Here is a 16,654-nt window from a genome sequence, read left to right on the forward strand (position 1 = left end):
CAAGAAATTCATCCCTCCGGGGACAAAAAGAAAAAGAAAATAGTGGTAACAGTTAACGAAAGGAAGAAAGTCTCACATTCTTAAGTTGTGAATTTTTTGCTGCTCGGCGCACCAGATTTTAGAGTTTCAAATATGTGTGAATAATGAGATGTTGAATCGGAAACAAGTACTTAGTTACAGTCATCACTATCTAATATAGCGCATAATTGTATGTACTACTGATGTGAGAAAATAGGCTAAGCATTAGCTCTTACTGCTCGAGCTATATCGCTAAGCATTTAGCCGCCGCGCTCAGCTGAGCTTTTTGTTGTTGTTGGCGGTTATTCCTCTGCTGCTGGGCTTGAATCGCCAGCCAGTGGATTGAATCCTCGCAGAGTTGGAAAAAGTGCTACTACTACAAATTCACTGCTTTTTATAGTGATGGTTTATACTTTCTGCCAGCTGGCATAATGTGATTGGTTGATTCACTATGTCGACATAGACTACAGCAATAGTACAGTAGGATTACATCAGATAGCACCAAAATGATGGAGTTGTTTTGTTTTGTATGTAGCACTGCTACAATAGGTACTCCAAAATCAACTCGATGCTAAAATTGACTACAAAAATTCCTTCTGTTTAATCGAGTATGTGCCTAATATCGTACTAAATGTAGACGTTCGCCTATATCGTACTAAACATCGACCCCCTAAATGTAGACGCTGACAAAAAATACAGCTCTAAATAAACCTGCAGTCCATATCAGCGTATTCACACAATGTAACAATAAGCTGACCGTGATGGAACAACAATGGAACTTTGGCCTCTCAAGTGATTTTTTCACGCACTTGTTCTTGATTTTTGACTGATTTAAATTGCGCTCGCTCCCAATTGAAGTTTGTTGTTGAAACAAAACCTTTTGTTGGACATACCAGCACAATGCAATGAAAGGCGAGTGGTTAATGCCTCTGTCGAGGTAAAGGAATGGGAATCAGCAGTTCGGTGTTCGAACCCTACCTTGGTCTGATGTTTTTGGACCCATAAAGAAAAATTTACGCCCCGCCTGTCAGTCGAGAGCAATTTTTCCGACCTTAGTCGGTTTAAGTTTATTATTCTGAACAACTTGAAAAATAACATGAGCATAATTTGGTGATAGTAAAATTACAGACTGCAAAGTACTATGGTTCAGCGCTTATTTTAAATGTTACTTTGATTCGGGCAGTATGGTACATAGAATGTCTGATTGTAACAGGTGTTTGGATGTGAAGAGAAACCGATTGACAAAGTCTGTGACGAAGACAACCCCAACTTGTTGACAGTGGAAGAGATCACAAGCTACGAGTACAGTGAGATTGACCTCACCAGATACACCAGTAAGAAATAACATTCACCCCCATTTTCACCCCAAATTTTAAAAACTTCATATAGTGGAGTCTAAAATCAATCAGTTTAGTTGATCAGCCGACACGTGTTTAAACATTTCCCTGAACTTCAAAGTTTTTGCAAATTTAATAGATAAAAGTATACCAAAATTTATAGGTGACTTTTTGATAACATTTTTATCTATTTATTTGCATTAAATTTGAAGTTCAAGGAAATTTGTAAAACAATTGTGAGACTCATTTCTCTTGGTAACTGCAAAGCTGAAAAAGAAGCCAATTTATTGAAAATTAATCAGTTATTGACTACCCCCGCGAAAATATGTTTTCGTGAGGCTGTCTATAATAATAATCAAACAGAACACACGTTCAGAATTCAAAATTGTTGAATGCTTTAGTTTTTTTCCCAATATTATGATTCAATATATGATTCAATTAAAAATTATATAACAAAATTTTTTGACATAAATTGTCATATTTTTGTGGCTGGGTTATAATGGAAAAAATAATAACTATATTTTCAATTGTTTCAGCAACCGAGGGTTCAGTGTGTGCAACTCGAGACCTGACTAATTTCAAGACAGAATTCACTGTGGTTGAAACTGACGCCGGAAGAGTGTTGAATGCCTTCCAATTCAGGGTAAAAAATATTATTTATTAAAATGTAAAAAATCGTTTAATATCCAAATATAACAACCAGGAAGATTTTTGCTTGCCTCAAAGACAAAAATGATGACACTTCATATAAATATATGCTTTCAACTATAATTACGTTTTCTACAAATCTTAGCGAACTAATTTCAATCGAAAGACGTGAACGGTTAACTAGGCTTGTGAAATTAAATCAAGTAGTTCACATACCAGTCGTTTCTGAACAAAATTTTTGCAATGTTTGGCATGCTCTCCGTTTGCAAGTTCTGCCCTGTAATAACCTAAACATATCGAATAGAATTTTAGGATTTCAGGTGTTTCAAATCAGAAATGACCGTTGTCGACCAGTGTTTTTGGGGAAACGGTCACAGCCCTTTTCTTTTTTTGATCGTTTCGGAGCGTTTGTGAAACGCAAGAAGTGACCGTTTTGACCATTAGTAAAATTATTGAATGATAATATTATTGAAACAATATGAATTTTTGTAAACAGGAAAGCTAATTTTAGCGTGTTTTAGACATATAATGAAAGTGAATGTAATGAATGCGATAAAAAAACAACTTTTCCTTTATTTTTAGGACGGTCGAAACGTGAGAGTAGCTGGAGTCAAGATAGAAATTGTGAGAGATGGATCCAACACGAACAGAATCTTCAGATTAGATCTCAACTTCAAGAACAAGAATAGCGACCCTGTCACATTCTATTCACCTTCTCTGGATCTCGACAACTTGGTTAGCACCGCCATTTTGTCAATCTAAATGTCTCTGTTTTTTAATTAATTATAGACCCCCACGTGAAGATAGGTTTTCGTGATGCTGTCTATAATAACACAAAAAACACATTCAGAATTCAAAGTTCTTGCAAGATTTTGAAGCAAGACCATTTTTTCCATAGATTTTAGGCGTAAAACTTTTCCAAAAAGTTTTGTTTTTCCGATATTGTGAGCCTGATACATATTTTGTGTAGATTCATATCTCGCAATAATCTTGCAAGTTTTGAATCAGCTTGCAAAATTTATATTTGCTCATCACTAGGGCACTAGGGATAACATCCCATTATGGTATAGTTACGGCGTTTGGCTGAATTTATAAGCTCTAGTCGCAATAAATTCCACGGGGGTGGGGTTCTATAATTAGATTGAACCCGATTGTCAACGTTCAACTCTTGTAGATCCTTTATGCAACGCGTAAACTATTTACAATTTACTATTATATGATTTATGTAAATTTAATTGTTTAAGAATTTTGTTTATAATAAAAATATTTCTAGGAAGTGAGAAAGAACATGGACGAGAACCCGAAGGACATCAGGTTCACAAGAGCGAAACCAGTGAACAGTTTGGATGTAGAAGTGACCTCAGTTGGGGGAGCGAACCAGACTCCGAGGGACAACAAGAGAATCGCCATCGTTATCACAATGGTCATCTGTACAAGTACGTGCCATTAAAACTCCTAATTCGTTTTTAAAAATCACTACTGTGTTCCTGTAGCATATTTGCTAGCCACCCTTCTGCAAATTGCCTATGCATTAGAGTCTGTTTATTCTCTGTTCAAACATCTTTTCTTGAGGCAGGCAAAATTTTAAAGACTGCATTTGCCTCAAATTGTATTGGAATCTCAACGTCAAGATCGCCTCAAATCTCGTTAATATAGCACTACAACAAGCTAAGTTGAAGTGGCCCGCTATATCCTGCAATAAACAGCCCGGAGGTTGGTGGCAGAGCAAACCAGCGCTGAGTCAATCTCAAGTCAGTCTGTTTTTGTGGATGTTCAGTACTCTCATGTCAGAATTTACACTGGCTGGTCGTGATTTTAGATTAAGATTTAATTTATGAAAAATAGTATGTTCAGTTTAGCTCCCGTCTACAAGATTTCTTTTATTTGCGACTCGAACTTCCCCGAATGTTCTTGTAAGAACTAATTTCAAAGCAAGTCCTAACCACTGAGTAAGTGTAAAGAGCGTATTTACTACTATAGCAATTACCCGATTCAAACTACAAACGTATTACATTATGCTATTCAGACTTAATTTTGGTGTATGAGTGGTTTTTCCGATGATACAGGATAAAGTCTGGCTGGGTGAACTCAATGACCCCATTTCAATCATAATGAGGATAAATTGTGCATAAAGAAACTTGATATACACTAGATATGCAATGTTTCACAGGCAAATTTGAAATTTATTACTGCTATGTGCTGGCTCAGTGCTGAAATGCTCAATGCCCTAAGACGCAAGTCCCAGAGGAAAACGTTAACAAATGTACTTCAGTTTTGATATTGGATCATGGGCAAACAAAATGAAAATTGGAAATTTTCGATCGTTTGATAAATTTTAAACCCCACGGAAAAAAAGTTTAAATTTTTGAATAGGAAACAAACCCTTAAGGAAATAACCCCCCAAAATAACCTACATCAAGTAAACCCGCACATAATTATCGCGACGAAATTTATTTTTATAGTAGGGTGTAATATTAAACCCTATTATAAAAATAAATTTCGTCGCGATAATTTGTTTGGCTGCGATAGTTTCATATCAAGTCCCCGGGCCTGTGAGGCGTGGCTATGACCCGTGATACTTGGCTGAACGAACTAAATGCGCAGTTCGTACGGGGGTGTGATTTCCTTGGGGTTGATTTTCTGTGGGGGTTTATTTCCTGTCTATGTGGGTTTTGTTCCGTGGTTTTTTTCGAATCCACCTAGGTTGGCTTGCAATATCATTTCTCTTTGGTGGAAAATGTTACTAACTTGAATGAGAATGCCATTTTAAATTGAGCTAAAGATAACCTTGCCACATCTTGACAAGAAGCTCTACTTGTTCAACATACTTGGCTAGATAATTAATGCCGTGAAGAACAAAAAATCATAGAACGGGCTGTAATTGTGTGTAATGGTGATTACACTAGGCGGTTAAGTAAGAGATGCTGAACCCAGTGCTGCTCCAGTTTCACAGTAGTTGCTCCTGCGTAGACCCCATAATAAAAACAAAAACAACAATGAGGCAAACAGGAAAATTATTATTTCTAATTTGATGAATTTGATTATCTTTCAGAGCACAGCTCTTCCCTGTCAGATCCGGAGGATGCCATGGACACCCTCGAAGAATCAGAGACACCACCTGGAATTGAGTTTGTGAAGAATGTGATCCAACAGAATGGCAGAACCAGAACTTACGTATTCTCCCATCAATTTGTATTCCCAGATGAAGAAATCCAGACCATATACCAAGTCGGATTCAGGATTATTAAGGTTCCATGTTTCTCATGATGCAGTTTTTTTTTAATTTTTTTTACAATTCAAAGAATTTGAATTGTATTGGGGCGCTGTCTTTATTTTACGACTCCAAGAGGAGTATTGGAGAAGTACTTTTTTAAATCTATTTTAATGGAGTGATTTTTGAAGCGGGAAATGAAACGCGTGAAAAAATTTGGAGTGATTTTGGTGCTGAACAAAAGTGAAGAGCGGAGCTAAAAAAGAGTGGTTTTTGTTCATACCGCTGTTTTTGAGAGAGCGAGAAATTGATATGTGAAAAATTTTTTCTAAGCGAGCAAAATTTTTATGATCACGTGCGGCTTTTAAAAGCAGTTTTTTGCAATTTTTGATGGTTATGAGGTTTGATTATGATACTGCTTTGGTTTTAGGCTTGTTTTGATAAGTATTCAAGGTTTCAAGTAGTTAATTTGCGTTTAAAGCTAATTTGGAGGTTTTTGATCGGTTTTGCTGATTTTTAGACGAAATCTAATGATTTTTTTTGCCTGTTTTTTTGTTTTAATGCTTTAAGTGAGACTTGAATAGAATTTTTTTACTTAATTAATATTCAGTTACCAATTAACTAAAATTTTCTTGGTATAAATCATTTTTTCCTTGGGAAAATTGACAGAAAACTTGAGAAATTTCAAACCTTTTTTCTTTTTTTTGCTGTTCTTTTTTTTAATCAAAGACAAGTTTCTTGGACTATTATGACCTGCCCATTGTTTTGCGAGCTTTCCATTGCTCTAATTGCAAAGAACCTTTTTCGGCTTTTTTGTTTCCTTGTACTATAAAAAAACTCAAGTTAAAAAACGTCTTTCACTTTTTTTGTTTAATTTAGTTTTGAAAGCCTTTTCTATTCTTCCTTAAATTTGTTATGGCATTTGTGGAGGTTTAGGTTTCACAATAGCTGCTCTAGTTGTTAAGTCGTAAGTATGGGCAATTTTCTCCTTCGAGTCACTTCCGGAATTCTTCCGGCTATGTTTTTTTTCAATCAATTTTATTGGAGTGATTTTTGAAGCGGGAAAAGAATCACGTCAAAAAATTTGGAGTGATTTTGGTGGTAAACAAAAGTGAAGAGCGGAATGAAAAGAGAGTGGTTTTTGTTCATACCGCTGTTTTTGAGAGAGCGATAAATTGATGTGTGAAAAAATTTTCTCTAAGCAAGCAATTTTTTTTTGTTCAGTTCACGTGCGGCTTTTAAAAGCAGTTTTTTGCAACTTTTGATGTTATGAGGCTTGATTATGATATTGTATTTTTGTTAGGCTTGTTTTGATAGGAAATAAAGGTTTCAAGTGGTTAATTTGAGTTCAATGCTAATTTGGAGATTTTTGATCAATTTTGCTGATCTTTAGACGAAATTTAATGATTTTTTGCCTGTTTTTTTTTGTTTTAATGCTTTAAGTGGGATTTGAAAAGAAACTTGTTACTTAAGGAGTATTCAGATACCAATTAAATAAAATTTCCGTGGTATAAATCATTTTTTCTTAGGAAAATTGACCGAAAAATTGAGAAATTTTTAAACCATTCTTCTTATTTTTTTTTTTTAAATCTTAGACAAGTTTCTTAGCCTATTATGGCTTGCCCAATGTTTTGCGAGCTTTTCATTGCTCTAATTGCAAGGGAACCTTTTTCGGCTTTTTTGTTTCCATGTACTATAAAAAAAACTCAAGTTAAAAAACGTCTTTCTCTTTTTTTGTCCAATTTAGTTTTGAAAGCCGTTTCTATTCTCCCTTAAATTTATTATGGCATTTGTGAAGGTTTAGGTTTCGCAATAGCAGTTGTAGTTGTTTAGTCGTAATTATGGGCAATTTTCTCCTTCGAGTCGTTACCGGAATTCTTCCGGCTATGTTTTTTTAAGATCTGTTTACACATTTTCATAATTTTTGAAGTCAAATTGGAGTAGTAATTTTGGTCAAGCCGAAACAGGAAGTGGAGCGAAAATGCGAGTGGTTTTGCGGCGTAAAATTTTTTTGCTATAAATTTAAAGTAGAGTGAGAAAACGGTGGTTAAACAAAAATTCGCTTTCTCGCTAGTTGTTTTTTTGTTCACATGCGGCAATTTCACTTTGATTTTTACTGTTTTTTCGATTTTTTGGATCGGATTTTTTGTAAATGGTTTCGCCAATCAATTCATAGTCCGTTCTAGTTTTCTGTTTAGTCAATGAAAATTCTTTGAATAGTACGTCAGGACTTGTCCTGCTATGTTTTTGCTCTTCGTTTAAATCGATTCGTAAAATAACACTAATGCCATTATAAAAATGGGGAGGGGAAGGGGTGTGAAACATAATAGATCCGAATGATATGTATTATGTTTTAGTCGGCTTCAAACACTGACAACGAGGAGTGCTACCCGACAGAGATGAGACTGTTGGTCCAGACATCTATCGAGGCTGGAAGTCTCAGGGCAAAAGAAGCAATCAAAGACTCACCTGATCAGAGGCTGGTAGCTCTCAACACACGAGCTGACTTTGTCCCTCTCACAAACACTACACTTGTTAGTTTGTTATCTACTTATACAGGGGGGATATTTAAAAAATAATGGGTACAGTCCCACCTCTAATTAGGCTGGCCATACAGCTCATTATCACGCAAAAACAGGCTTTAGTTTGTTCACACATGATAATGAAAACAATATTTTTTTTCATATAATTTCTCCGACATTTTTTGTCAGTCCATTGTTTTTGAATCATTTTTACGACTTGACTTAATGTCCCAATTTGCATTGTCAAAATTTTGTTGCACGAACCAGTTTCATTTTAGGAATCGGAAGTGTACGCGTTGGATTTCACCCTGAGTGACGTAATAGTGGTGGACTTGGAGTACCCTCTGACTGGAGTGAAAACAGTCGAGATATTCTTCAGTGCAAGCAACTGTGATATCACCAACACGTAACTAACATTCATCTCAATTTTCTTAAACATTTTTTTGGAAAATTTGTGCGAAAGTTGATGGATTTATTATAAGTGATGATAAAACGATTAGGTGATCTAACGTACTAAAAGTACGAGAGCTGATTAATTGCTCTTGAACGAAGTTCGTAGCAATTATTGTAAAAGTGTTGGTTTTTTATGCAAATTTTTTGCCTAACCGTTTTTCCGTTTTCTTTCAATTTTTCTTATCAATTTTTTCGCTTGACCATTTTTCGCTTTTCTTCTAGAACATTTTTTGACTTCTCAAGTGACTTTTTCACGCTTTCGTTCTTCATTTTTGAGTGAGCTCTATTGCTCTCACTCCGGAGTAAGTTTTTTGCTAAAATAAAATCGATTGCAGCATAGCCAGAATAAGGGCCTGATAGCCGAGTGGGCAGTGCTACTTGACAGGGACCGTGAGGTCAGTGTTTCGAATCCCGGCATGGTAAGCCGTTTTTGCACCTTTTTTTACTTGCAAGTAAAAATTGATCTAGGCTACAGCCCAAGAATTAAATTGCCTCGCCTGTCGTTCAAAAGCAATTCTTCCGACATTAGTCGGTTTATGTTAAAAATTTTAAACAAGAATCCTATAATGATAAAATTCCCCAGATATACGCGACTGTTTGAAGACAAGTATGACTTATGGTAATTTCATGAAGGTAATTTTTCCGCCTTTATTGAAGCCAGAATGGAATTTTGCAGCACTGATCACACTTTTGTCTTCAAAATTTTTCTTAAAAATTTTCATTTTTCTTTTTGCTGCAATATTATTCCTCATTTTTGATACGAAGGAAAAATATTAGTCAAAAATTGATAGTATAAAAATCTAAAACGATTAAAAAACCAGTCCTTTTATAGAACACATGTTTCTCATTCACGTTTTTAATATTTGTATCCAAAATTTTGGTTTCTTTAAAAGTTTTTGCGTATTTCAGGGCTTTTTGAGGGCATTGTTTTTCTGCGTTTCTGCCTTCAGGCGAGAACCGCTGTACTGAAGTGTGCTACATTCAGTAACACTTTTTGATAATCTTAGTGCTATTTTGAGAATTTACGTGATAGTGCGTGAAGCACAAACTTGATTTGGACAAAGTCCATTTTAACGTGTGAACAAATTACTAAGTAGTTTTGAATAAGCTACTATTTTAAGATCACTAACTAAAACTGAGAATACTATGACGTGATATTATCACGCCACACAGATAACACCAAGTTAACCTTGGTAACTCTGTCGACACTGTTATCTCTATCCAATAGGATACTAGAGAACCACGTGTCCGCAAGTATAAAAGGAGCTTGCACGCTCAACTACCAGCACTTTTTGGTCCCTGATAACTTCTGATTTAAAATCATACTCCCGTATTGCTCCCTTGCTCAATCTCAGCTTACTTGAGATATTTTTCTAACTTAGCATATTTTGTGACTTGTTCTTAACTAAGAACTCTCTAAGTCATAAAATATTAACTTAGCACAAATTTGGAAATCAGGTAAGTTCAACTTAACTACTCTAAGTTATAATTTAACATCTCTTAAATTCTATCTAAGTTACAAGTTAACTTAGAATATTTCAACCTGTGCTAACTTGTACTATCTCACTCTTAATAACTTAACTATTCTATCCCTTCATGCTCGGTTCATATTTGATGCTGTTTAACATAACTTATTAATTCATATTTGCATTTAACTTTCTTTAATACTTAACTATTTACCAAGAGTAGAACTAGGGGTTGAACTCTCAAGTTATACATGTGGTCCCGCGATTAACCCCGTCGTTTAAGTATCTAATGTACGGACCAGCAGTATAAATGGTGGTCCCAGAGAGGCTACTTCAATTTAACTTGTTCATTTAATAGAGAGAGGCAACTTAATTTAACTTGTTCATTTAATATAGAAAAGGCATTCTCAATTTAACTTGTTCATTTAAACTATCAGAGAAGCCTGCCTAAATTTAACTTGTTCACTTATTGTAGAAAAGCCATTAAATTAACTTGTATAAGTTAACTAGTCAAAGAGCTTCTCACTAAAATCCTTTTTGATTTTGATTTAAACTATTCCTCTGTTCTTAATAATTCTAATACAATAACTTCAGTCCTTTAAACAATGGCCAGTCCTGGTGGTAGTACTCCTCCACCTGCCGTTACTCCCCCACCTGAAACTCCCATAACACATCCAAATCTTTCACTTGTATCTTTTTCAGGCAATGATCCTAATCAGGATGCCACTTCTTTTTGGAACTCTGTAGAAAACAAAATACTCTTTTCACTAGGAACTAGGCCTACAGCACCCGTTGCACAAACTAGCTATGATAAAAGGCAACAATCCTTATTCGGCTCACTTTTAACTGATACAGCATTAGAATGGTTTGAAAGTGAAGTCACAGATACTACAGATTGGAATACTTTAAAAGATGAATTTATAAAAAGATTCACAGACGGTAGAGACCAATTTAGATTTAGACTTGAGGTTGAGAACACATTCAGGCAAGAAGGAGAATTAATAAAGAATTATCTACATAGAATAAAGAGTGGAGTTGATAAAGGTTGGCCAGAAAAGATACCAACAAGTATTGAAGGTGATGACAATATAAGAAGGGAGAAAGAAACCCAACAAAGACAACGAAGTCAGAAATACATAGATTTTGCTATAAGAGGACTAAGGCCACAAGGTTTAAAACGCAAAGCGCACGAGAAACTTATTGAGAATCCTTCAATAACTTGGACACAGTTTGTCGATCACTTAGTCGTAAAAGACTTAACATTTTCTGTAACAACAGAACCTAGTGGAGCTACAGGAATAGATAAACTTAAAACACTCGAGAGCAAAATTAACGATTTAACCAGTCTTTTCAAAAGCAACGAAGTGAATGCTATAGATACTTCTAGGCCAAAAGACCCAAACATAAAAGGCAGACCTAACAGTACTAGATTCTGTGATTATTGCAGAAGCAATGGTCATTCCATCTCTCGATGCACAAAGAAACAGATAGATGATAGTGTTAACAAATTGAGAAAGGAATTAGTTGAACCAAGAAGGCCAAATATAACGTTCTCTAATGATTATAGAAAGAATAACCGAGGCAATGCAAGATTCAATGGTCCTAGAAACCAAGGCTATCAACCAAGAGGTGGCTACTCAAACTATAATCCTAGGTTCAGCAAGCCTAACTATCAACAACAAAATACATCGTTTAGCAGTTATGGCAATAGATTCACTCAACCATACGAACAAACCTTCCCTCAGCAAAACACCTATAGAAATAATGAACCAAATCTTGAACAACAATCACCATCACCACAACAACAGCAACAGCCACAACAAAGTGCTAGCTTCTATACACCAAGTAGAAATAACAATCTACAACAAAGACAATCAAAACCCAACAATATTCAGCAACAACCAAATCAAATAAGTTTCGTTGAAGGCGACGATGACTACGTAAATGCTATAACAGACTTCTTTCCTTTAAACTTTTGAAGTCTCCGAACGCTACTAAAGAAAGTAGTACTAAGTCAAGAATTTATCTCAACTTATATCACTTTGCCACCGGAGACATTAAAAATAATAGTGGTTTAGAAGTAGAATTCATGATTGACCCAGGATCAACCTGCACTATTATCAACCATCCTACATACCTTGCACTAGTAAACCTTGGACAAAATTTGCATTTACAAAATACAAATTGTGATTCAAAAACATATACTGGTTCATCAATCAGAATGCTTGGCTACACAACTATTCAATCTAGCTTCGAAACTGACGGTAAATATACAGTCCCCCATAAAGTATTCGTTACTAAAGAGCAGAGACAGAACATAATAGGTATAGATTTTTGTCATTTGTTTTTAAAAGCACTTCACTTCGATATCCCCGCAGTAGAATTAAAAACTGAGAGAAACCTAATTTGCTACGGCTCACTCAACAATGAGAAAGATTACCCATACATAACTGAGATGACTGCTTTAAACATAGCTCAACCCATCTTTCTACAACAGAAAAGTACACAATTGCATAAGCAAAAGCACCCCAGTCAAGCCTTATTTCCACCAGGAACATATTTCATGCCCCATATTAACGTTGCAAAAACTGACCTAGTCTTTGTGAACACACTTTGTCCACAACCTGAAGAGTTTCTACCCATATTTATGGAGAATCAAAAGAATCACCCAATACAGATAAATAGAGGAATAATAGGTTATGCTATGTGTGATATAACCGACAAACCTATACAAAGATACAATATCAAAAATTGTGCCGAATTTACAAGTACAATACTAAACGAAAGTGAGGACTATAACAGTTGCTTCATACTGAACACAGTAGTAAACAACTTACAAGAAGGACAGCAAATCCAAACTAATTCTTGCATTAGATATATAGATTTTCGCACCCAATCTATATTTGACTCTAATATGCCTATAGCGCACACGATATCCTCAGATGCAGAAATGAGAAAAGGTTTTGCAAACACAATCTCAAAAAGAATACCCTTATTAAAGGACTATTGTAAGAGTAGAAACTGTGATATAGGTGACATAATAACTTTCAGAGCAGATAATAACTTAGTATATAATCTCATCACTAAGGCTAATCACTATGAAAAGCCAACAATTGATACAATCAAAACAACGCTACTTGCTATGAGAAATCATGCACTAGGACTAAATTTACGCTGTATAGCGATGCCAAAAATAGCTTGTGGTTTAGACGGAATGGATTGGAGAGAGATATCTTCTCTAATTGAACAAACATTTAAGAATTCAGGAATAACTATCTATGTGTATACAAGCAAGGATGATATTGATAAACTACAGAAAGTAGAAACTAATACAATAGAACAGGAAGAGGTGCTCGAAATTATTGAAAGTGAGTTAATAGAAAAATGCAAAGAAGATGAGAGAGAACTAGCAACAGACTTCTCTACCGAAGCAAAAGAGTTATGTAGACCTAAAGTCAACGAACAGTTTCCTAAGTTTAGAGATAAACTACAAAGCAACCGAATCATAAATAAAGCAGTTAGTGATTTTGTAATTAAGCAAAATAGAAATACAGTTCAAGACATAGAGTATCTAGAAAAGTTCTTAGACAACTTTGATTTCACACAAAGTGACTTGACTGACGATGAATTGTTTGAGTTGATAGAAATAATACTTGAGGATAATGATGTCTATTCACATCATAAGTATGATATTGGCAGAACTAAACATAAATTTCATCTACCCCTAAAGAAAGATGCTACCTTTAAAAAGCAACGCCCTAGCAAAATACCCATTCATCTTAGAGATAAATTAGAAAAGCTAATGGATAATTTAATCCAAGCAGGAATAATCAGAGAGCTGAATGAAAACGATGATATGAATAGTTGGTTTGTTAATCCCGTTATCATATTACCTAAGAAGGACTATGTAAAACTAGTCATAGACGCTAGATACCTAAACTCTATAACTGATACAAGTAATTCTAGTTGGCCACTTGAACCACTAAACGTTCTAATGACAAGAATCACTGGAACTATTTTTACAAGTAGTGATTTATCATCAGCTTACAATCAAGTACCACTAACTGAAGATACACAGAAAGTTACAAGTTTTATTGTAGGAGGCAGACAGTACACCTATCAAGTAGGATTTTATGGTCTTAAACCATTACCCAGTTTCTTTAGCAAACTAATGCGTTATGCATTTGGACCTCTTATAAAACGTAAACAAGCCATTACATACATAGATGACACTCTATTACAAGCTAAAGATAAACGAGAAATGTTCACAATAGTAAGAGAGTATCACTCTTTGCTTCGAAAGGCAAACCTTAAGGCAGCCCCTGATAAAACAATGTTTTTCTTAAGAAAAGTGAGATTTCTAGGACATGTTATATCTAAAGACGGTCTATCTCCTATTGCTTCACGTATAGATGATATTAGAAACCTTAAAACGCCAGAATCGAAAACAGAAGTTTTAAGAGTTTTAGGAATGATGGGTTTCTATCATACCTATATTTTGAACTTTCACATAGATGCAAAACCTCTATATGACTTAACTAAAGATACAACATTATTCAAGTGGTTACCAGAACACGAAAAGGTATTCACAGACCTTAAACAAAGATTCTGTCACGATATTTCTAACGCGTTTCCTTCTAATGACTATCCCTTTCATATACATGCTGATTCATCTAATTTAGGAACAGGTTGTGTTCTTATACAAGATTTTCCTGATAGAAAACGTATGATTTCAGCAAACTCGAGAGTATTTGATAAGGCTGAACAAAAAGATGTCCCCTCAACATAGAGAACTATGCGGAATAATATCTGCATTAAAAACATATGAATTTTATGTTATTGGATCCCCTTTTCCAATTTACCTATATTGTGATCACAGACCAATCCTATTCCTTTGGTCACGACGAGGACAAATGTCACATCGTTTCTTTAAGTATCAAGTTGTAATAACTAAGTTCCAAAACTTGCAAATTATATACACCGAAGGCAAAAACTTAGCGTTCCCTGACATTCTTAGCCGAAACGTTTCTTTAGCAGATGCTAAACTTTATCAACTAGAGCACAAAGTAATACCTAAAGATATAAAGTTTCATATTAACGGAAAAGAAGTTAACTACTCTGTATTGCATCAAGACGATAAGGACGCATCAGCTAACGACTGTTATCCAATTATTGCTCAAGTCAAAGGCGAAAGAAAGAAACTTACTAATATAAATGATGAAGGTGACTTTAGCGTAGATGATGCACCAGACTACATAGATGAACACTGTAATACTATACACAGTTTCTCTGATTGTTTTCGCTACGGCACACAAATAAATCAAATAAAGAAATTGACTTCAGAACTAACTAGCGAGTATGACAATCACTACTATTCCGAGATAGAAGAAATAGCTGAAATAAGTGATGACCGAGAAGGTTATGATGACCAAGATTGGTTAGATCTAGTAGAAGGAAATATTGAAAATTCACTTATTGAACAATTAGAATCTGCTAAAGCCGATTATATCAGACGGACAAAATTTAAGAAACTTATTGAACCAGAAGCTTTTCAAAACATCTCAGAAAAGGATGTCCACACAGATACATTAGATTTAATAGCTAAAGTTACAGATTTTGCAAAAAACGCTAATCTTGACACCGATAATATTCTTGAAGAACAAGTAAACGACTCCGTGATAAATAAAGTTAGAGATTGGCTAAAAGTAGGCAAACCTCCAGAAAAGGACTACATTATTAAACAATCTAAAGCACTAAAAACCTATAGAAATAATTTCAACTTGTTGTTTTTAGAAAGTCAATATGATTTACTCTGTTATTCCGAACCTTGTGAGGACGGCTCTTTTGACGTTAGGATATGTGCACCACTTTCGCTATTTATAAAGATATTCGAAGTCGCACATACGCATGAACTTAGTGGTCATAGAGCAGAAAGCACAACTTACAATAGAGTTAAGCGATATTTCTATTGGCCCGGTATGTTTAAATGGATTGAAATGTTAATGTTAGATTGCTTAAGTTGTCAAACTAATAAGTCAGCACGCAAAGACTTGAACGAAGCACCCTTAGAACCATGGGGACAATTAGAAGCTATACCCCTACATACACTTCATATTGATCACAAAGGTCCACTACGACCACTTAGTAAAGGAAATAGATTTTGTCTTGTAATAGTAGACGCTTTCTCTAGATTTATACAAGTATACCCTAGCAAGAATGCTGAAGCTCTCGAAACAGTAAATCAACTAGAGAAATTTATAACTACATTTGGCATACCGCAACAAATAGTACATGATAACGGCAGTGCTTTTATTAGTAATGATTTCGTTCACTACACAAACGAAATGGGAATTACACTATGCCCCCGAACTGCATATTCACCGTGGACTAATGGCAAAGTAGAAGTACAAAATAAACATTTGACTAATTACCTAAGACATTTTATTAGTAAAAGTGGATCTAATTGGTCCGAGTACACTAGTAAATTTGCATTTTCACACAATACTGCAGTAAACTACAGTACGGGATATACCCCTTATGAAATACTATTCGGAACGAAACCGCAAATACCCTTATCACTAAAGTTAGGACTACTACGAGATAATCAAAAGAAATGCACGTCAGAGTATTGTAGTAATCTACCACCACACTCACATAGTGAAGAAACTTGTAATAACAAAAAGATAGAGAAATTGTTACAAAACAGATTATCTAACGAAATGTTAAAGCGAGAGAATACATTTAAAACAATATACTCGAATACCTACACTAAATGTAGACAAACTACGAATAAAGCGCACAAGTATAGAAATAGATTTAAACTCGGAAAGCCTATACCTGAAGGTAGAAAAGTACTACTAGAAAATCACTGGAAAGGACTATTAAAGTCTAAAAAGCTACAAGAGCTACGCTCAGGCCCTTACACTGTGCAACGAATGCTAACTAATACTACATATGAGATACAACATGATAAAACGAATGAGAAGAAAACCGTGCATA

At 35.0% G+C, this 16,654-nt stretch overlaps 1 protein-coding gene across 1 annotated transcript in view; it reads left to right on the forward strand.

Annotated features, from left to right (window-relative positions):
* LOC142347933 (uncharacterized) overlaps window positions 1-16,654 on the forward strand; it is a 181,061-nt gene that overhangs the window by 78,267 nt on the left and 86,140 nt on the right. The window contains exons 46-52 of the mRNA XM_075399098.1: window positions 1,232-1,352; window positions 1,892-1,998; window positions 2,586-2,738; window positions 3,277-3,439; window positions 5,056-5,252; window positions 7,572-7,748; window positions 8,015-8,142. Of these exons, the coding sequence (XP_075255213.1) occupies window positions 1,232-1,352; window positions 1,892-1,998; window positions 2,586-2,738; window positions 3,277-3,439; window positions 5,056-5,252; window positions 7,572-7,748; window positions 8,015-8,142 (1,046 nt within the window). The remainder of the gene's footprint in view (window positions 1-1,231; window positions 1,353-1,891; window positions 1,999-2,585; window positions 2,739-3,276; window positions 3,440-5,055; window positions 5,253-7,571; window positions 7,749-8,014; window positions 8,143-16,654) is intronic.

This window comes from Convolutriloba macropyga, chromosome 10, assembly GCF_964194025.1.
Source record: "Convolutriloba macropyga chromosome 10, txConMacr16.3, whole genome shotgun sequence".
NCBI classification, from domain to species: domain Eukaryota; kingdom Metazoa; phylum Xenacoelomorpha; order Acoela; family Convolutidae; genus Convolutriloba; species Convolutriloba macropyga.